Source organism: Chiloscyllium plagiosum, chromosome 35 (assembly GCF_004010195.1).
Source record: "Chiloscyllium plagiosum isolate BGI_BamShark_2017 chromosome 35, ASM401019v2, whole genome shotgun sequence".
In the NCBI taxonomy this organism is placed as follows: domain Eukaryota; kingdom Metazoa; phylum Chordata; class Chondrichthyes; order Orectolobiformes; family Hemiscylliidae; genus Chiloscyllium; species Chiloscyllium plagiosum.
Genome location: NC_057744.1, coordinates 2,836,810 through 2,858,199, shown reverse-complemented (window position 1 = coordinate 2,858,199; position 21,390 = coordinate 2,836,810). Strand labels below are relative to the sequence as shown.

General features: G+C 38.9%; 1 protein-coding gene across 2 annotated transcripts in view; it reads left to right on the top strand.

The window, feature by feature from the left end:
- Positions 1 to 2,650, top strand: part of sorl1 (sortilin-related receptor, L(DLR class) A repeats containing) — a 189,525-nt gene extending 186,875 nt beyond the window's left edge. For both annotated transcript variants that reach the window (XM_043676455.1, XM_043676454.1), the window contains exon 48: positions 579 to 2,650. In XM_043676455.1, the coding sequence (XP_043532390.1) occupies positions 579 to 643 (65 nt within the window). In that variant the 3' untranslated portion in view covers positions 644 to 2,650. The remainder of the gene's footprint in view (positions 1 to 578) is intronic.
- The last annotated feature ends 18,740 nt before the right edge of the window (positions 2,651 to 21,390 follow it).

Below are 21,390 nucleotides of genomic sequence, written 5' to 3'. Positions count from 1 at the left end.
CTAGTCACAGAGCCACCATGCCCCCCTCTTTTTTTTTTTCTCATGATCTTAATGAGGGATATTAGAATCCATAAAAAAGGTTGAATTAAAGTGTGGGACTTCATGTTCTTTCATTCTTGTAAAGTTCCATTGAACAGGTGAGCCAATAACTATTCAGACATGTTTAGTAGTAAATTACCAAATCTTTCTCAGCAAGGTCTTGTAAAGCAGCAACAGACTTTTTTCCCCCAACATGCTGCACACATTAAACTGCCAGAAAATGGCAGCTGCACGTTGATGGGAAAGAATATCTAGTGGTTTCAGCCTATCTGCCTGGTATTCTGGCAGCTACATTCCTTGCCCCAGTTCTGCCACAGCCGTAAAATAAGATTGGGAAATTATTATTCCTTCATTGTGTTCAAAATATGTACAAAATGATGCTGAGACTGGTTGCTTAAACAGTTTGAATAGGGGCCTTTGACACTGAAGAACTCAAATGATTGGTGAGTGGGATAGAGGAATGGATTTCTTAATTTTGTTTCTTATAGATTTGTTTTTCACTCACTGAACAGTTGACTTTTAAATTTTTCCTGCTTTAGGCGATGATGAAGATGCACCATTGATTAATGGTTTTTCAGACGATGTACCGATGGTACTGGCATGAAGACCTTGCTGCGTCCAAGCAGGTGCAAGAATTCTTTGAAGATGTTTCAGCAGCAGGAAGAAAAAACCCTTTTTAAAAATGCACTTTTCTGAGTTGCAATACATTATTTTTATATGGACCAAAATTTAAAATTTATTGCAGTAAGCTGTAATACCTAGGTGAGACTGCAAGATGAATAGTGCAGTCCTGGTTCCTGACTGTAGGCTTTTGCAGAGCTGTGCTTGTGATCTTCGCCTTCAGGCACCATTTAATTTTCAGGTTATTTGCTTGGTGGATGTTACAGCTGCAGTTTCTCTTTCTGATGGTCTATAGATGGCATTGCATACACAAAGATTAGGTTTCAATTTTAAATCTGATTTTCCAAGACATCAATATTGATTTAAATCATGTTTTAAAAACTATAGGATTATTAGTGAAATAAAATAAAATTGCACAAATGATTTTAAAACTGCTACAATGATTACAGCAATTGAATTTGCTAAATGATTTTACTTCAAAATTAAAAATAGTTTTAGGTACCTAAAAGGGAAAATCTGATCCGTGATGCAACAGAATCTTCTATGGAAATTGAGTAGTTCAGTGGGGCAGTGCATTTAATATTTTCACTACTTCCTTATTTGGACTTAATACAGTCTCAATTTTTCACTTCAAACTGATCAAATAATCAATATAAAAAAGAAAGAGGGAGTTGTGTAAATTACAGAATCATTTCCAACAACAGAAAAGTTGCAAATATAGTCTGCTTATTAAATTATGATATTTTAATATAGTTAATGCATATCCAAACAAAGTTCAGTTTCACAAAAACATCTCAAGTTGCTGACTTGACTTGATTGAATCTGGGGTACAATCCTAAAATGAGTCTGTACAGAAGAAATCATTGAGCCTGGGGCTGCACTTTGAAAGGGCTATCCAATTCATCCTGAAGTCCATTAATTTCTTTTTCTCTAACAATTTATCCCATCCCCTTTTGAAAGTTACTCCTGAATCTATTTCTGTCATCCTTTCAGGTAGCACCTATCAGATCATGGTAACTCACTTTTTTTAAAGAAGAAATAAAATTTTCTGTAACTTGCTACTGATTCTTCTGCCAGTGTCACTTGGGAAAGTGCACCAATTCTTCAGCCCCCACTACTCTTGGTGTTGTCACAGACATTAAAGATTAAATTAGATTAAATTAAATTCCCAATTTACCTGTCTGATGGAGTCAGGTTAACAGAAAACTCTGACCAGGCTTCTGTACTAACAAAAGACTGCTATTTATTACAAAGAGATTGATTCTAACCACAATTAAGCAAATCATACAACTCCACAAGCTGAAATTCTAGCTCCTTAAACACAAATATAGTCAGACACAAACAAACAAAGAAACCTTTCTGATCTCCTGTTGTTTTATTCTTTCCCAAGATTTTTCAGTTCTGGACTGCAGGCCCCGGCCAGTTAACACAATTGTTCAGTTTTTCAGTCATTGATAGAAGCAGTAGCTTTTAGGAAATGGCGAGAGGTGGTCACTAGTTATCATCCAGATTTTGATTACTTCACTGTAGAAAGAGAGAGAGAGAGAGACACCGTTTCCCTGGTACAGTCAGGAGGCTTCTGTCACTGTATTCTTCACATCCTGTTTGTTCGCCTGCCCAGGAACTAATCAAGAGTTGTCATGATGCTGACTCTTGGCCACCACACCTGGTCCCGATTGCACAAACCAATCAGCAGTCTGTCTCCACTGTGTGCATACCCACAGTGCCATGGTGTCTGAGGCACCATTTCCACACACAACTGTTTCAACAGCGAAAACACAACTCTCAATGAGTTCCAGTAACTTTGTTTTTAAATTTACTTGATTCCTCTTTCAGTCCTTGGTTTAAAAGGCCCTTTTCAAATTTGGTTCATGATTCAAAATGAAGGAAAGTAAAAGGAATTTTTCATAACAATTACTAGAATGCTTTTGAATAAATGTACTGTTTATTGTGGAACATTGTATTTTCAAAGGATACTTGAATTGATTTTTTTCTTTTTAACATAAATTTATCTTGGGCAGTTCATGTTCTGCGTGTGTTCCTGATGTCTTCACTCAATATCAAATCCTGTCATTAAATGACATATTTTAGTATTCTCAAATCCTTCATTTTGTTAGTCCAACTTCATATGCTCTTGAAAATATTAACCAAAATATGTTTTTTTTTTCAATCTAATCACCTTTTAGAATCTCTCTTCAGCAACAAAACCTGCATATAAACCAATCTGTTGCATTTCTGAGCTAGACGTGGTTGTCTGAAAAGTTTGCAATTGCCAACTAATTGATGGCATTGGAGCAATAGCTCTTTTGGTTGGCTATAAGCCAGAATTGGGAGGAAAAAAGTCTCTGTGTCCTATGTAGGATTTCTCGGTAGCCCAGGAACATGTGTATGAGCAGATAGGTCAAAATAAATATTCCAGTTCTGTTTGTCTTGTAATTCACTTCAACTAATAACTGAAATAGAAGTGTTCTTTCAAAGATTATTATTATTATTCTTTTACGGCCAACAGAGCGCGCGCGTTTGCTCTTTCTTTCTTTCTTTCTTTCTTTCTTTCTCTCGCTCTCTCTCTCTCTCGCTCTCTCTCTCTCTTCCCCTACCCCGCCCAAAATTCAATATGCTGACCAAACTCTTCACAATTCATTTTGACACCTAGACTATACCTGTGAATTTAAGATACCCTTTTAACTGGAATAAGTTCATGGACCATCCGTAAGTTGCATGCATCAAATTAATGCTTTGTAATTCTCATTTTCTAAAAATCAAACAAACCTTGTTACAGTGAGACATTATGAAGTCCAGGGTTATATTTTTGAATTGACAAACAGATTGAGCTTAGTAGAATTGGTTTTAATTGTCCATAGTTTGTAATGGAGACTGTAATGTAATGATACATGATTAAATAGTAACTGAGGCCAAATGATTGAGTTCATTTTAAGCTTTAGATTTTGTTTGGAGAGGCATGATGATAGATTGGCCATCAGAAACGGAGTGCAGCTTCAATTTTGATCTTGCTGCAAGGCTGCTGGGAGTTCCCAATTCTGTGTCATTTTCTGATCATGGTTTCAACATTAGTAAAATTTTAATTATTTTACTGTCTTAAAGGATTTAAAGAAGGGTACGGTTCTTCAAATTTTAAACAGTTGCCCAACCCGCTGCAAGCTGGTACTAATTCCCTTCAATGGACCAAATATTCCATGAGTCAACACCACAAAAACATTCAGAGGGCTATAATTTTGTATTTCTCTGCCTATTATTCAACCCCAGCTGTAAAGTATGAGGAAGCATTTATGCCATCAGTAAAGGCCAAATGCGAAATCTGTAAAAGTATGTTGTCCTAGTCAATTCTTAATTTACAGTGCACATGATGGTTGCAGTTCTTAAAGCATTGTTGGTTGGATCTCCAAGCCTCGCTCTTCTAGCAACTGAATTGCAATTGGCTTTTTGTCAGACCAAAACAAAATATCTGATCATAAACCAAATTACAGAATTTTCCAATATGCTCCTTCATAATTGCACATTGTTACGGGAGTATTTAGAACCATTTTTCCAGATTTTAGTGGTTCTGCAGTAGTTCTGATTCCTATTTTTACTTGGAAATAAACCCTGATACCCTTTTAATTGTAATGTAATTCTTCATGTATGCTTACATTATTTGAATTGTCAATGAAATGTCAAACAACTTTAATGTTCTTTGTGAAAAAGCATTTATTGTTCAATTATATTTTGGCAAACCAACAAATAATGTGTCACAAATCGAGAACTGGCCAGAGAATTGCAATTGGTTCTCTTAGCATGTTTCTTGATTTTAAAGATTAGATTTGATCTAATTAGTAATTCATACTTCCACTGTCAATCAAGAGCCTTTGTCACTTTGTCTCTTGAGCATAGCTGTAAACTATTAAAAAGAACTTACATATGACAAGTCATTTTAACTATAATTTTGCTCAAATGAGTGGGATTTGTTTGGATTAACAAATATGAAGTTTCAAAAGAATTTTCTAAGTTAATCGCCCTTTTGAAAAACATCAAAGTATATAATTTGGATCACACTAACACACAGCCTTGGTCACTTCCCTGTTGTTTGGTAATGTTGAACTTGATCACAACTTGTGTGAAATTTTGCCAAATGTGCATTATGTGAAGGAAAAAGAAAATGCTGTTTTGGTAATTGTGTTTCCTCTTGAGCTGGCACGCCATCGCGTGATTGCTGACAACCTGCTATCTTGCATTAGTTTAGCTTCACTATGTGGTAGTGTTTAGGTCTGTGTTATAGTTACTATCTGAAATGGAGCCATTTTTATTGATCTAGAATTTGTTTGCATTTTATTTAAGTCACATGAATGTACTATTTTACTGCTGGGTGCATGGAGGGAAAGTCCAGCAGGGCTGCTTGTTTTAACACATGGTACTACTTTTTAAAAGTTTTGTGTTTTCATTTAATTTTTTGCCTTAAAACTGGAGTTTTGTTTTACGAAAATGCTTAAAAGCCTTTAATCATTCTGCCATATTTGCCTTACTGAGTAAAACGTAAGTGTCTGTAATTTTGTGCATCAGCCTTCAATGATTCCAACCTTTGAATTGCACATATGAATACACATGCTCAACTCCATCAACCAGCCACCAGAGCCTAAAAAGTTTTGGTGTGTCCGTTATGCTTCATTTTTATATAAAAAAAAATTGATTGATTCAACTCGTAGAGAAGGAAAATGCATATCAAATTCCAAAGTTGCAGATTGTACAATGCACAATGTACAACGATGGGGTGTTTTGTATAAATGGAAAATGTTTTTAAAAAATGTAAATTTTGGGAAATATTGCTGTGGATCTATTTTTATGTTTGGTAGTGTTTGACTAAAGCACAGTAGACTGTTTGTTTGCATGGGAATGTCGAGGGTACCTCTATATAATGACTACATAAGTCTTGTGTGACACATTATGTTCTTTGTAAAAACAAATGCAACAAAGGAAATCTTGAATTAAGCATAGCTGTGCCAGAAATCAACCATATTAATGGTACTGAAGAAGTCAGGTTCCGATTTTTCATTGTTTTTGATTTTCAGGCTGTTGTGCTGTGAGACTTTGCACTAATAGAATATTGGACAAATTGTGTAACAAACCTCTGAATTCTTTAAACACCAATTGCTGTAAACTTTTGGAAGGGGTGCCATGTGCTTTAAATGTGAATTTTTTTCACTTAATAAATCTCATTTGGGTCAAGAATTTTTCAAGTCTTCTAATTTTCAATGTGTTCAGTAACTAGCAAGCATTGTCATAGCCTCTTGCTGCTACTGCCTTTTATTGCCCTATATGTTTTGATGTTTTCGTTTCCTGCCCAACTGCTGCTTTCATTCCCACTGTCACTTCCTAATACTTCATTCATCCACCCTATTTTTTTTTCTGTCCCCTTCTCTTCTCAAAGAAATGTAAGCTTTCGTTTAACTGACAAACCTCAGCAGTTCTATTGTCTATTATACCGCAACCATTTGTCACTTCAGCTTTGGACAGAGCATGAGTAACCTTATTCAAACATTTATCACTGCAGTGCAATGTGTTCACTCATTGTCTATATGGGTCATTTTCCAGCAGGGGATCATGACTTGTAATTGGCAATGAGAACACTGAAGTTCTAGCGCCCTGAAGTTAACCAAGGTTTCACAACATTGAAATTGCCTCAAAGCCATTCCGATATTGTGTGTGTAAACAATGCAATAATATGTACTGGGAATAAGTGAATTTCAGGATTAAAGGGTTCCTATTACATTAATTTAAATTGAGATCACCAGTTCCTCTTCCAATTTAAAATGTCCCCATTTCATATCTCTTAAGCCCCTCTTTTTTATAGGAATTTTTCCAATTGTCGCTTGAATCCATTTATTCTGCTTGCTTTTATGTGTTTCCTGCAACTTTAATTCAGTCAGTCTTTATCCTTTGATACGTCTCATGTGAAGTTTGATTGGTCTGCTATACTTTTTTTATTGTAAATTGCCTTAATATGCCATTTCATGATATTCACCTAAGAGTTAATGAAGAGACGATGAAGCAAGTCCAGATACCTCTGCGTCCAGTTCTGGTCATTGCACTTTACCAAGTCTGTGAAGGCTTTGCATGAGGTATAGCAAAGATTCACAGGGATTTGCGATCTGGAGCTTTAGTTACATAAATAGATTGCATATGTTGTAGGGCTGTTCTCTTTGGGAAGAAGATTTAAAGGAGATTTAATAGAAGTTTTCAAAATCATGAGGGGTCTGCAAGGAGATGGGAGGTGGAGCAAACTATTCCCATTTGGGGGAAGGGCTTATCTTTTTAAAATCATTTTACACAGGGAGTAGGAAGGTTCTTTTTGAAAATGTTGAAGGTCAGTCATTGGTTTCAAGAGAGAATTGGATAATTATCTGAAGGAAAAATAAGGCTACATGGCAAAGGAATGGATGCAGAAATGGGTGAACTGCTTCTGTAGAGATCCTCTGCATGGACGTGACTGGCTGAGTGGCCTTATTTTATGTTGTAATCACCCTGTGTTTATCATCCGTCCGTTCATATTTCCAGAAACCATTTCAGAAGTTACCTTAATAGGTTATTCACCCTGTTAATGCAGGGATCTGTGTTAGGGTCATAATTCTTTATAAACTGGTTAAAAACATGGGTAAAGGTTTTGTGGTAATGTTTTCAGATTTTGCAAAGATTTGTGCAGGTGTTGGAACAGCAGAACAGGTTAAATAAATGCAAACAGATATAAATGGACAAAATGGGCTCTAATTTGGCGAAAGGCATTTATCTTGGAGAAGTGTGTTAAGCAGGTGAGTAGATGTAACAGCAAGCTCACTATTTTACCTTATGAGGAGTAGAATTGAAGACTGTTGAAAATAACTCTTATGTTGATGCATTGCTCCTAAACCATTGGGAGAGTTATATCATGAAGTTCCAGTTGAAATGTTGTGTAGTAGGCTGACTTCAATGCACTATTCACTACAAGATGGAATGTACCATTTAGCATGAGTAAGTTTCAATTAGAATATTAGTTTTAGCTTTAACCCCCTCCATAGTGAGTGACATTGAGGCTTTAGAAGAAGTTCAGAGAACTACAAAAATAATCTCAAGTTCTTGGATATGGCACTTTGAGACTATACTTCCCTCAGGTAGAATTTGTTTAGGGTTCATAAAATCATGGAAGGACTGGATTGTGACCAGTTATTTAGATGGACTTAGCAGTTTAAGAGGAATTCCAAGCAGCCTGGTGAATGTTAATTTGCTACACTTATTTTTGAGAGGAACCTGGCCTGGTTAACCATCTGAAGCAGAGATCATGGTATGGGAAAAGTAGATATGGAATGAGGGAAGTCATGGACCGTAGACTGGAGTAGTTTTGCTCATCCAGCTGGATAGTATACACATTTTCCAGACTTTTTTTTTCCCATTTGTCCTTGGGTTTTTTTGATGTGGCTTTTCACCTGTCAGGTGTTGAGGAAGTATGGGATGTGGCAGAGAAGATTGTTGGCATAAAGCACAGACATTGCAGTTAAATGAGACAATGTGACTTAGCGTGTCTTTACCTGTCTGGTATTTCTTTGTTTTGTACTATCTATAATATAATCTCTGTGTGCATCTGGGACCAATGTGCACGTTTACACTCTAAAACATGATCTTGGCTCTATGGAGAGAGAGAGTAGCCCCAATTTATGTTTTGTTATAACTTGTGTTTTGAATAAATGGACTGAACTTGATATTTTCTGGAATTAACTTCTCAGATCTTGCTGTTCAGGCAGATTCCACAGGGTTGTAAATGACCAGTAACATCGAAATTCAAAAGAATTGTTTCTAATAAAGTGCGGAAAAGTATGCTTACATTTTGTTGAAACACATCTCTGCTTATACAGTTGGCTCTCGGCCATAATGGGCACTCACTTCTGATGCAGCGTTTGATGAACTCTGGCCTGTAAGTGCTTTGAGGTATGTCTGTGAGGAGTGCAAACTAGGCAAGATCCATATGGGCTTTACACCCTGAGCATCTGCATTGCAATTGATATCTCTTGTTTAACTCTTCCTGCCAGTTCATTGTGTTTCTCCCAGCAGATGCCAATTTATTCCAGGATATGAGAGGTTTTAGATTTTGGCTTAAACTGGTTGTTTTCCTCTTCATGTCCAAAGCTGGTAATCTGCCAGTGTAGGACCAGATCTGCACACTTGTTTATAAACAACTGACACTTGCTATCGTAGTTTACTTTTAACATAAGCAAAATATTCAGCAGTACTTACTGGGAAAGCAAAGGAATGCAGTGGTAATGAACGATGAAAGGATTTGAGGAAGATGTCAAAATATGGGTGGAGAAGTCTTGAAGAGTTTTGAAAGTGGTGCAAGATGCAGTAAACTCAAATAATTTAGGTAATGAATTTCATTGTGTGAAGGGTGATGATTGAAGGCTCCGTTATTATCTGCTTGTACAGCTTTGGTTATGGGATGTGGGTGTATGAATTGCAATGGACTTGGGGTTGTCAACTAAGCCACAGTGTTAGGGAGGATTACCAAGAGGGATAGGTGAACTAAAAAAAGCTGGTTAAAGTCAATTGTGTTAGTGACTGGGGACCTAAAGAGGTTGGCAAATACAGGAGTGATATAGGATTACAGTAAAATAGGCTTGCACCCCTAAACATGAAATGGATTACAGCAATTCTGAAACTTTTTGGTTTTGCAAAAGAATCCTTATCCTAGTTCTTAGTGTACACACTGAATAAGCACAAAAAGGCTTTGCAAGGGTGCTGAAATGATGATAATTTATTAGAGCAACATTCCTTAAATAAATTAATGGAATTTGAAGGAGATCAGTAGTGAGCAGGTTGCCACAGGGGTCTGTGTTGGGTCTGCTACTGTTCATGATGTATATAAATGATTTGGAAGAGGAGGCAGGGTGTAACATATCAAAGTTTGCTGATAACATTCAATTGTGTGGAAAAGCAAACTGCAGCGGATGTGGAGGCTCTGCAGAGAGATTTAGATAGGTTAAATGAGTGGGCAAGGATCTGGCAGATGGAGTTGGTAAATAGGTCAGAGAATTATTTAATTGGTGAAAGACTGCAGCATGCTGTTGTGCAGAAGGACTCTGGAGTGCTCGTACATGAATTGCTGAAAGTTGATTTGCAGGTACAACAGATAATCAGGAAGGCAAATGGAATATTGGCTTTCATTGCGAGATGGATTGAATTTAAGAGCAGGGAGGTTCTGCTGTAATTGTATAAGGTGTTGGTGAGGCTGCACCTTGAGTATTGTAAGCAGTCTCCTGCTTAAGAAAGGATATAGAACAAAGAAAATTTACAGCCCAGGAACAGACCCTTCGGCCCTCCAAGCCTGATCCGATCCAAACCTACTGTCTAAACCTGTGGCCCAATTCCTAAGCATCTGTATCCCTCTGCTCCCCACCTACTCATGCATCTGTCCAGACGCATCTTAAATTAATCTACCAAGACTGCCTCTACCACCTCTGCTGGCAACACGTTCCAAACGCCCACCTCCCTCTGTGTAAAGTACTTGCCGCATGTATCCCTCTTAAACTTTTCACCTCTCACCTTGAAAGCATGACCTCTCGTTATTAATTCCTTCACCCTGGGAAAAAGCTTGTCTCTATCCACCCTGTCTATAGATCCTTCATGATTTTGTAAACCTCAATCAGGTCCCCCCCTCAATCTCCTTTTTTCTAAAAAAAAACAAACCTAACCTACTCAACCTCTCTTCATAGTTAGCACCTTCCATACCAGGCAACATCCTCGTAAACCTTCTCTGCACCCTCTCCAAAGCGTCCGCCTCGGAACACTTCAACCCCAGGGCATCAATGTGGATTTCAACAGTTTCCTCATTTCCCCTTCCCGCACTTTTGCCTGTCCTCGAATGCTGCCTGAATTGCTGTGCTCTTCCAGCACCACTGATCCAGAATCTGGTTTCCAGCATCTGCAGTCATTGTTTTTACCTTCTTTGGTAATGTAGTGACCAGAACTGTACACAGTATTCTAAATGCGGCCGAACCACATGTTTTGTACAATTTTAACATGACCTGTCAGCTCTTCTACTCAATACCCCGTCTGATGAAGGCAAGCATACTCTATGCCTTCTTGACCACTCTATCCACCTGTGCAGCAACCTTCAGGGTACAATGAACCTGCACTCCCAGATCTCTCTGCCCATCAACTTTTCCCAAGGCTTTTTTGTTCATTGTATAATTCGCTCTAGAATTAGACTTTCCTAAATGTATCACCTCATATTTGTCTGGATTGAACTCCATCTGCCACTTTTCCCCCCAGCTCTCCAGTCTATCTATATTCTCCTGTATTCTCTGACAGTCTCTTATACTTTCTGCTACTCCACCCATCTTCATGTCATCTGCAAACTTGCTGATCATACCAACAGCGCCCTCTTCCAGATCAGTTATGTATATCACAAACAACAGTGGCTCCAGCACTGACCCTTGTGGAACACCACTGGTCACCTTTCTCCATTTTGAGAAACTCCTTTCATCTACTACTCTCTGTGTCCTGTTGCTCAACCAGTTCTTCATCCACCTAGCTAGAATACCCTGCACACCATGTGACTTTAGTTTCTCTATTAGTTTACCATGGGGAACCTTATCAAATGCCTTACTAAATTCCATTTTTATGACATCAACAGCCCTTCCTTCATCTATCAACTTGGTCACTTCCTCAAAGAACTCTATTAAGTTGGTAAGACACAATCTCCCCCACACAAAACCATCTTGCCTATCACTGATAAACCCATTCTTTTCTAAATATAAATTGATCCTATCCCTCAATACCTTCTCCAGCAACTTTCCCACCACTGACATCAGGCTCACTGGTCTGTAGTTACCTGGAATATCCCTATTACCCTTCCTGTACAGGGGAACAACATGAGCAACCCTCCAGTCCTCCGTTACCTCACCTGTGTTTAAGGATGCCACAAAAATATCTGTCAGGGCCCCAGCTATTTCCTCTCTTGCCTCCCTCAGCAACCTGGGATAGATCCCCTCTGGTCCTGGGGATTTGTCCACCTTAATAACCTCTAGCCTACCCAACACATCTTCCCTACTTATGTCAACGTGATCCAGACTAATCAAACTTCTATCTCTAATCTCAACGTTCATCATGTTCCTCTCCACAGTGAACACTGATGCAAAGTAATCATTCAGAATCTCACCCATTCTCTCAGGTTCGACACACAGCCTTCCTTCATTATCCTTTAGTGGACCAATCCTTTCTCTAGTTACTTTCTTGCTTATATAAGAATAAAATGCATTGGGCTCCTTAATTCTGCTAGCTAAAGCTATTTCATGACCCCTTTTAGCCCGCTTGATTCCTCATTTAAGACTGGTCCTACTCTTCCGATATTTCTCCAGGGCCCATTCTGTTCTTAGCTGCCTGGACCTTATGTACGCTTCCCTCTTCCTCTTGGCTAGTCATACGATTTCTCCTGTCATCCACAGTTCACAAATCTTTCCTATCCTTTGCCTTCAACGGGACATGCCTATCCTGCACTATCTTTGAAAGCCTCCCACATATCAAATGTGGACTTCCCTTCAAATAGCTGTGTCCAAGCCACACTTCCTAGCTCCTGCCTAATTTTGATATAATTGGCCTTGGCCCAGTTTAGTACTCGTCCCTTAGGACCACTTTCATCTTTTTGTATGAGTAATCTAAAACTTACAGAATTGTGGTCACTGTTCCCAAAGAAATCCCCCACCGCAACTTTTACCATCTGTCCTGGCTTATTCCCCAATACCAGGTCTAATATGGCCCCTTCCCTCATCAGACAATTGATATACTGGCTTTGGAGGTGGTGCAGAGGAGGTTCACCAGATTGATTCCGGAGATGAGGGGATTACCCTATGAGGAGAGGTTAAGCTGCCTGAGACTGTACTCACTAGAATTTAGAAGATTGAGGGGGGATCTTATCAAGACATATAAACTTATGAAAGGGATAGATAAGATGGGGGCTGGCATGTTGTTTCTACTAGTGGGTGAGTCTCAGACTAGGGGACATGGCATCAGATTAGGGGGAGTAGATTTAGGACAGACAAGGAGGCACTGCTTTTCCCAGAGAGTAGTGAATCTATGGAATTCTTTGCCTAAGGAAACAGTAGAGGCTTCATTAAATATATGCAAGACCTAGTGGGAGTGGTTTTTACAGGGGAGGAGAAAGTGAGGTCTGCAGATGCTGGAGATCAAAGTTGAAACTTTATTGCTGGAACAGCACAGCAGGTCAGGCAGCATCCAGGGAACAGGAGATTCGACGTTTCGGGCACAGGCCCTTTCCTGAAGAAGGGCCTGTGCCCGAAACGTCGAATCTCCTGTTCCCTGGATGCTGCCTGACCTGCTGTGCTGTTCCAGCAATAAAGTTTCAACTTTTACAGGGGAGGGGAATTAAGGATTATGGGGATACTGCATGTACAAGGAGCTGAGACGATGAATTGGTCAGCCATGATCTTAATGAAATAGGAGCAAGCTTGATGGGCCAAATGGCCTACTCCTGCTTTTATTACTATGAAACTTTCTTTAATTCTTTCTTCACCTAAACAGTGATACTCAATCTAAGAACTTAAATTTGTGAAGAGGTGTTGAGATTTGGTACATTTACAAAAATAAAGGATAACTATATCCACTGTACTTTCATGCACAAGATTCTCAAGCGAAGATTCCTACTTGTCTGTATTTTCTGTGCAAGTTTAAGATGAGAAGCAGAGAGGAGAATATTGAATGGTTCCTTTAAATAAGAGTTACTAAAAATAGTTTTGCCAGTGCAATGAGTGTTTGTCCTGCCATCTAAAACCCTCAATATCACAATAATTGTTTAACACTTGACAAAAAGTAGAGAAAGGGTACATGAAAATAAAACAAAGAACTGCAGACACTGGAGATCTGAAACAAAAGCAGAAATTGCTAGAGAAACTCTGGTCTGGTAGTATCTGTGAATAGAAAACAGAGTTAACATTTCAAATCCAGTGACCTTAGAACTCTTGGAAGTCATTCTATTCCGATGAAGAGTCTCCGGACTCAAAACATTAACTCTGCTTTCTCTCCACAGGTACTGGCAGATCTGTGTTTTGCCAGCAATTTCTGCTTTTGTTAAAGGGTACATGCGTTGGGTTCAGCAAAATGGGAGTAGATATTACCAACTCCACCTTGATTAGGGTTCAAGCAGTAAACATTAACCTAACTAGCAAAACCAAAAAAAATCCGATGTTAAGCTAGTACAGACATGTTCGGCTGAATGACAATCTCTTGCCAAAGTCTCTGTGACTTTGATTTTAGATTCAACCAGCAAGTTTCCAGGATGAAACAAACATTGGATACAGCACTGGCTCAGTAATCAGTGAGGCTGCTGCCTGACTTTATGTAACATTGGAGGGGTAATAAATAATCTATAATTGAGGAACAGAATCCCAAATTGCCGAGACTGACTAATGAACATTGCGTGCCTCGTATAACAAGGAACAATGTTTGTGTGACATTTCTCTCTCCTCTTCAGAGTTTCTTCACTTCAGAATATAAACAACTCTTTGTTACAAAAATAATTTTACGATTTTGTCTAACAGGTTTTGTTGTAAACATTTGAATGTGGTCTGCTGGAAGCTTCGGAGGTAACTGAGATGAATCCAAACTCTGGCTGCCCAGTTGTTTTACACAACCGACAAACAATCTCCTAATTCACCCTCCACTGCTTTATCTGCCAATTAAACCCACACAGTTGGAAACAGTTTTTCCTATTTACTTGCAACTTTTGATGGACAGTGCTTTCTCTCTTCCCCCTACCTCCCCTTCCCAATTGCAAGCATCCAGGCTGAAGGCTGTTTAGATTTTCACAGCACTTCACTGCAGACTATAGTGTGCCTCTCTGCTCTTTGGCTAATTATGCTGTCGCAACAACATTCCCAAGTACACAACACCATCCAGGCCAAAGGAATCCGTTTAATCAGTATCCCATTGACAAACCTAAATATCCACTCACTGCTCTGTGGGTGCTGTGTCTGCAGCAACTCACCAAGGTTTTTTTTTAAGAAGGTTGTAAGAAAAAGGAACAGGAGTAGGCCATTTGGCCTTCAAGCCTGCTCCACCATTTGATAGGATCCTCACATTCACCTTCCTGTGTTTTTCCCATAGAAGCTGGATTCTCTCTATCTCAGCCTTAAATATACACAAGGGCTCTGCCTCCACATTCTCTGTGATAATGATTTCCAAACATTCTCACCCTCTGAGAGAAAAAAATTCCTCCTCATCTCCGTCTCAAATCAGCTCCACTTTATTCTGAGACTGTGCCCTCTGGTCCAAGATTCACCCGTCAGGGGAAACATCCTCTCAGCATTGATCCTGTCAAGCCCCTTAAGAATCTGATATGTTTCAATGAGATCACCTCCCATTCTTCTCAACTCCAGTGAGTAGAGTCCTTTGCTAATAAAACAATCCCTCCACATTAGGGATCATCCTAGTGAGCCTTATATGAACTGCCTCCAATGAAATAATATAATACCTTAAATAAGGGGATCAAACTGCCAAAGTACTCCAGATGTGGTCTCCCCAGCACCTTGTACAGTTGCAGTAAGATTTCCCTTCTTTACACTCCAACCCCCTTGAAATAAGGGCCAACATTCCATTATCCCTTCCTGATTACCCGCTGTCCCTGTGTGTTAGCATTCGGTGTTATAAGAGAGAGATAATAAACTGAACAGTCTCCTTTGCGGGTATTTTTAATCAACCTTCTCAGAGATGGTTTGACACACCACTGGAGCAAGTAGGACTTGAACCCAGATCTCCTGCCTCAGAAGTAGAGACACTGCCACTGCACCACAATTTCCTTAATGTATTGTATCTTACGATGACATCCAGTTTGGATGGACAATTTATAGTGAACTTGCACCAGAACATTCTGTTGATACTTGTGATTTTCCAAAATTGAGGATAGGGAGGAGAGTGCACTGCTTCAACACAAAGGAAATGTTGCTCACAACCTATTTCTTACTCTTTAGAAAGGTTTTGCATTGATTACAAATGACAACCATTTTGTTGATGGCCTTGGTTTTTGTAACTCCACAAGAGAATGTTGCAGGGATAAAATCATAAAGAATCACAGTTCATATGATTCAGGAGTCAGGATTCTGTTAAAGGAAGAGGATAAGGTCAACCTGCAGGCGATAGGTAAGATATATTCAATTGGCCTTTAAATCTGTAGATTATTGAAGCAAAGAGCGTGGGGTTGAGTGGTTTGTTGGATCTGATCACAAGGTGGCAAGGATGCAGGTGGAGGAAGTCTTGTAGGTTTTGAAAAGTCAGGGTTACAATGATTTTATGTTGTTAATATATGAAAAAGATATCAAAATGTCTTTGGAGATATACACAGGCATATACAGATTTCAGAACCAGTCAAGGAACGTGTTCATATCTCACAAAAAAAACAGACTGCAGGTCAAGAGCAAGGGAATGAATTTTTTTGGAAGATCTGATGCAGTTACTGGGAATGGCTTATCCCGTGAAATATTGACTCCTTGCGTCACTGGCTACAGTGAGTATAATCCACACAGTGTGACGATTCCATGGCTTTAAGAGGTGTATTTTGTCCAGGTTTTGTTTTTAATGAAGAAAGGTTGAGATAGAGGCACAAGCAGTCTATTCAAAGCCAACAAAATAAAAAAGCTTGTGAGGCCTTGAGTTTTGTTTTAAAAGCTGGAACAGTAGAAGCAGCCTGAAGGGGTGGGGTCAAGCTCCCACAGAACCAGGATTTTAGTTTTAACTTTCCGCAGTTGCTGAGGTCATGAGGCTGGATGTGGAAGCTCTTATTCCTTTCTCTGTTACTGCTAAAAGTTGGGGATCTCTTCCTGCTGCTAGAATTGCATGTGAGATAATGTATTTTACTGAATTTGCCTTTGCCAACAGTATGTTTCTAGGATGTTACAATATTAGAACAGTTAATTAGGAGTAGTTAATGTATATATAATTTTGTTAAGCATTTCGATAGGGTTACAGCTAAGCCAATTCTTTTATTTTGTGTGTATTTTAACTGTAGTGTAAAAATAAAGTGTGTTTTGCGTAAAGTCAAATAGTTTGACCAATTGAATTGCATCCTTACACTTAGCCTAAACTCTAGCTTTTTCTTGTTTTAAACATATCTTAATATAGTTTGAAGGAGTTTGATTTTGTCTGGTCCATAACAAATGGGGAGGCTCTTGGGATCAATATCTTTAATTCCAGTTTGGGTTTAGGATCAGTGGACAGAAGGCAAGGAGTGATAAGTGTTGGTGTTCTCTTTTTGGGTGTTCAATTCAGTTCAATTCAAAACAGGGTGTGCCTTGTGTAATAACGGCTCTTTCAATCACTTAAGAGTTTCCTGGGGGCGGAAGAAGTCACTTTGGGAGTTTTACAGAAAGTGAGCAAGGCAAAGTTTTTGGAATTGGCAGACAAGCTGGAGTCGGGGTTGCTTTTGTCCATGCGAAAAGGAGAGAGAACTTCAGCAATAGCTTGTCATCTATAATTGCCAGAAATACCATAGGAATCGTTGGAAATGGCTAAAATTCAATTCCAAATAAAAGAGCTTGAACATGTAAAGGAAATGAAACAGTTTGAATTATGATTGAAAGCAGAAAGAGAGAATAACTCTAGCAGAAGAAAAAGGAAAGAAATGCCCTAGCAGAAGACAGGGAGGAAGAGAGAGTTTTTGAACTTCAGAAGTTGGACCTGAAAACTCAAAAGTCAAATTAAAATGGCGGAGGTAAAGGTGAAAGTTAAGAGTAGTGATGAGGACGGTGATGGAGAGCAATTGTAGCCAAAGGCCTGGTGGAATCCATTTAAATATGTCCGAAAGTTATCAAAGTTTTACAACAAGGATGTAGAATCCTTTTTCATTTCATTTGAGAAAGTGGCTAAACAAATGAAATGGCCGGTGACCATGTGGGTCAAAGTTGGTAAGTAGAGCAAGTGAGGTATTTGCATCACTATCCGAGGAGGTACCTGGGGAGTATAATGAGGTGTAAAAAGCCATCTTAAATGCATATGAGCTAGTACCAGAAGCCTCTCGACAACATTTTAGGAATCTAAGGAGAGAACCTGGTCAAACGTACCTAGAGTATGAAAGGATCAAACAAAGTAATTTTGACTGGTGAATAAGGGCATGGAAAATAGATTAAACCTATGACACTCTCAGAGAGACTATTATTTTGGAGGAGTTCAAAAATTCACTTGCTGAAGTAGTGAGAACTCATGGAAGAGCAGAGAGTTAAAACAGCAAGATTAGCAGCTGAAATGGCTGATGATTATGAGTTGGTCCATAAATCAAAGTTTGGCTTCTGACGTCAATTTCAATCTGTGAGGGATTTAAATTGGGCAAAAGAGAAATCCTCAGGTGATAAGGGAAAAGGACATCTAATTGAAGATAGTAAAGAAGTTTACCACAGGGTAAAATGGAAGCCCATGAAGGGGAAAGAGAGGTTAAAAAAAAAGCTCAGGTGTTTTCACTGTAAAAAAGGAGGCCACATGAGGTTGCAGTGTTCATTGTTCAGAAAAGGCTTTGGGAAGATGGAGGTGGAAGAACAGGATAAACCAGTGAGTTGTGTTGAAGTGGTAAAGGAAAGCACAGTGGAAGCTAAAAAGCTGCAAAGAATGCACAATCTGGTCAGGGGGTTGGTTGAAAAGAAAATGCCAGTTCTTTTTAAGGAAAGTACTTGCGTGGGTAAGGTTTACTCATGTATATCAGGAGAAATAGATAAAGAAATTAAGGTTTTAAAAGATACAGGAACAGGTCGTTTTTGGTGAGAGCTGAGGGGATATGTAATTCAGAAGGAGTATGGCCAGGAAAGTTGGTAATATGTGGAATTCATCGTGAGAACAGCAGTGTTCCAATGTATCAAGTGAAGTTGGAGAGTCCGGTGAAAAGCAGTGGTAGGCGTAATAGAGAAATTTTTGATTCCAGAAATACAGTTTATCGTTGGTAATGATAGAGCTGGATCACAGGTAGCAGTGATGCTGACAGTGGTTGAAAAGCCAGTGGACAACCAGCAAGTGAGGTGTTACAGGAAGTATATCCTGGGATTTTTCTTGACTGTGTTATAACAAGGTCACAAAACCACAAGTGGCAACAGAAGGAGAAATCAAAGAATAAACGTAAGGAAGTTGAAGTTCAGTTATTCAGAAACTGTGTTTGATCAAATGGATGAGAAAAAAAAAACAAGAATTGGTGGAGGACAATGTGGATATTTTTACTTCAGAAAAATTCGCTGAATTAACACAGAAAGATGAAAAACCAAAGCAGTTGTATCAAAAAGCATACACAGAAGAAGAATCTGAGAATATCCCAGAACATTATTATCTTAAAAATAATGTCTTGATGAGGAAATGGAGACCATCACATATTCAGGCGAATGAGGAATGGGCCGATGTTCATCAAGTTGTATTACCAGTGGGTTATAGAACGGAGGTGTTGCAGGTAGCACATAAATTACCGGTAGGAGGTCATTGGGGAGTAAGGAAAACTATGGAAAATACAAGAACATTTTAATGGCCTGGCTGCATAAGAATGTGGTTGAATTTTGTTAGACATGCCATTTATGTCAAATAATTGGAAAATCTTAGGCAGTGATAAAACCAGCACCTTTAATACCCCTTCCTGCATTTGAGAAATGTTTTATAAGAGTCTTAGTTGATTGCGTAGGACCCCTACCGAAAATAAAAAGTGGGAATCAGTATTTGTTGACCATAGTGAATGTGTATACTAGATTTCCAGAGGCCATTCCATTACGCAGTATCACAGCGAAAAGGATTGTGGAAGAGTTACTGAATTTTTTTTTACTAGATACAGAGCAGCCATAGAAGTACACTTGGAACAAGGGTCAAATTTTACATCAAAATTATTCAATTAAGTTATGGATAGTTTAGGAATAAAACAATTTAAATCCATTGTGTACCATTCAGAATCACAGGGAGCATTAGAACGATGGCATCAAACTTTAAAGACTATGTTGAGGCCTTATTGTCAAGAGGATTGCGATAAAGGAATTCCATTTGTATTTTTTGCAAGTTGGGATATACCTATTGAAGCAACTAAATTCAGTCCATTTGAATTAGGTTTTGGGCATGAGATGAGAGGACCACTAAAATTATTTAAGGAGAAATTGGTGAGTCAGAGTTCAGAGATCACATATTTGGACTATGTGTCAAATTTTAAGGAAAGGTTAAATAGAAAGTGTGATTTGGCTAGACAGCATTTGAAAGTAGTCAAGAGTGTGGTGCTGGAAAAGCACAGCAGGTTAGGCAGCATCCGAGGAGCAGGAAAACTGATGTTTCGGGCAAAAGCCCTTCATCCGGAGGACTTTTGCCAGAAACATCAATTTTCCTGCTCCTCGGATGCTGCCTGACCTGTGCTTTTCCAGCACCACACTCTTGACTCTAATCTCCAGCATCTGCAGTCTTCACTTTCACCTAGCATTTGAAAGTGGCACAGCATACGATGAAACAGGACGTAGGCAAGAGAACAAAAACTCACAGTGGAGGTAAAGTGTTAGTGTTAATTCCAGTAAAGGTGAACTTTTAAAAATAAGGTTTAGTGGGCTTTCTCAAATTGAAAAGAGATTGAGGGAGGTGAATTATTTGATAAGAAAGCCAGATGGAAAGAAATCTGTGTGTGTGTCATTTGAATATGCTTAAAAGGTATTCTAGAGGGAAGGAAAGCAAAAGAAGAACATGTTACTGGGTACAACATGGATGAAGAACCAATTTCATATGATTCTGAAGTGGACATTCTTCAAATTAAGTTGGATAATGAGGAAGTTCTCAAAAATTGGGCTAAATTATTATTTATCTTCCAGAGGAAAATCAAAATAACCTGAAAGAGTTACTAAAATCACGAGGACAGATTTTGGAATAAGCTGCAAAGTACTAATCTGATTATGCATGATGTAGATATAGGAAAGACTATTCCAAATTAAGCAACATCATTATAAACTTAGCCCTCTAAATTTGGCATAGGTTCAAAAAGAGATTGAACGCATGCTCTAAGACAACATATTGAAGTGAGCTGCAGCAACTAGAGCTTCTCCATAGTAATGGTGCAAAAAACCAGAGCATACCCAATGATTTTATGTAAACTATCCCAAAGTCAATGCAGTTACAAAATCTTACTCATATCCTATTACACGCTTGGAAGACTGTGTTGAGAAGGTGGGACCAGCAACGTATATTTCCAAGTTGAACTTGCTCACAGGATACTGAGAGGTACCTTTATCTGAAAGAGCAAAGGAAATTTTGGCTTTTGTGACACCAAATGGACTGTACCAGTTTAAAGTCATGCCATTTATTATGAACAATGTGCCAGCCACATTTCAAAAGCTAACCAAAAAAGTCATTTTGGGATTAACCAATTGTGTGGTACACATCGATGACCTGGTGATTTTTGAAACATTAGTGGGCGGCACAGTGGTTAGCACTGCCGCCTCACAGCGGCAGAGGCCTGGGTTCATTTCCCACCTCAGGCAACTATCTGTGTGGAGTTTGCACATTCTCCCTGTGTCTGCGTGGGTTTCCTCCAGGTGCTCCTGTTTCCTCCCACAATCCAAACATTTCCTTCCACATTTGTGCAGGTTTGGTGAATTGGCCATACTAAATTGCCTATAGAACATAGAAGAATACAGCGCAGTACAGGCCCTTTGGCCCTCGATGTTGCGCCGATCCAAGCCCACCTAAACTACACTAGCCCACTATCCTCCATATGCCTAT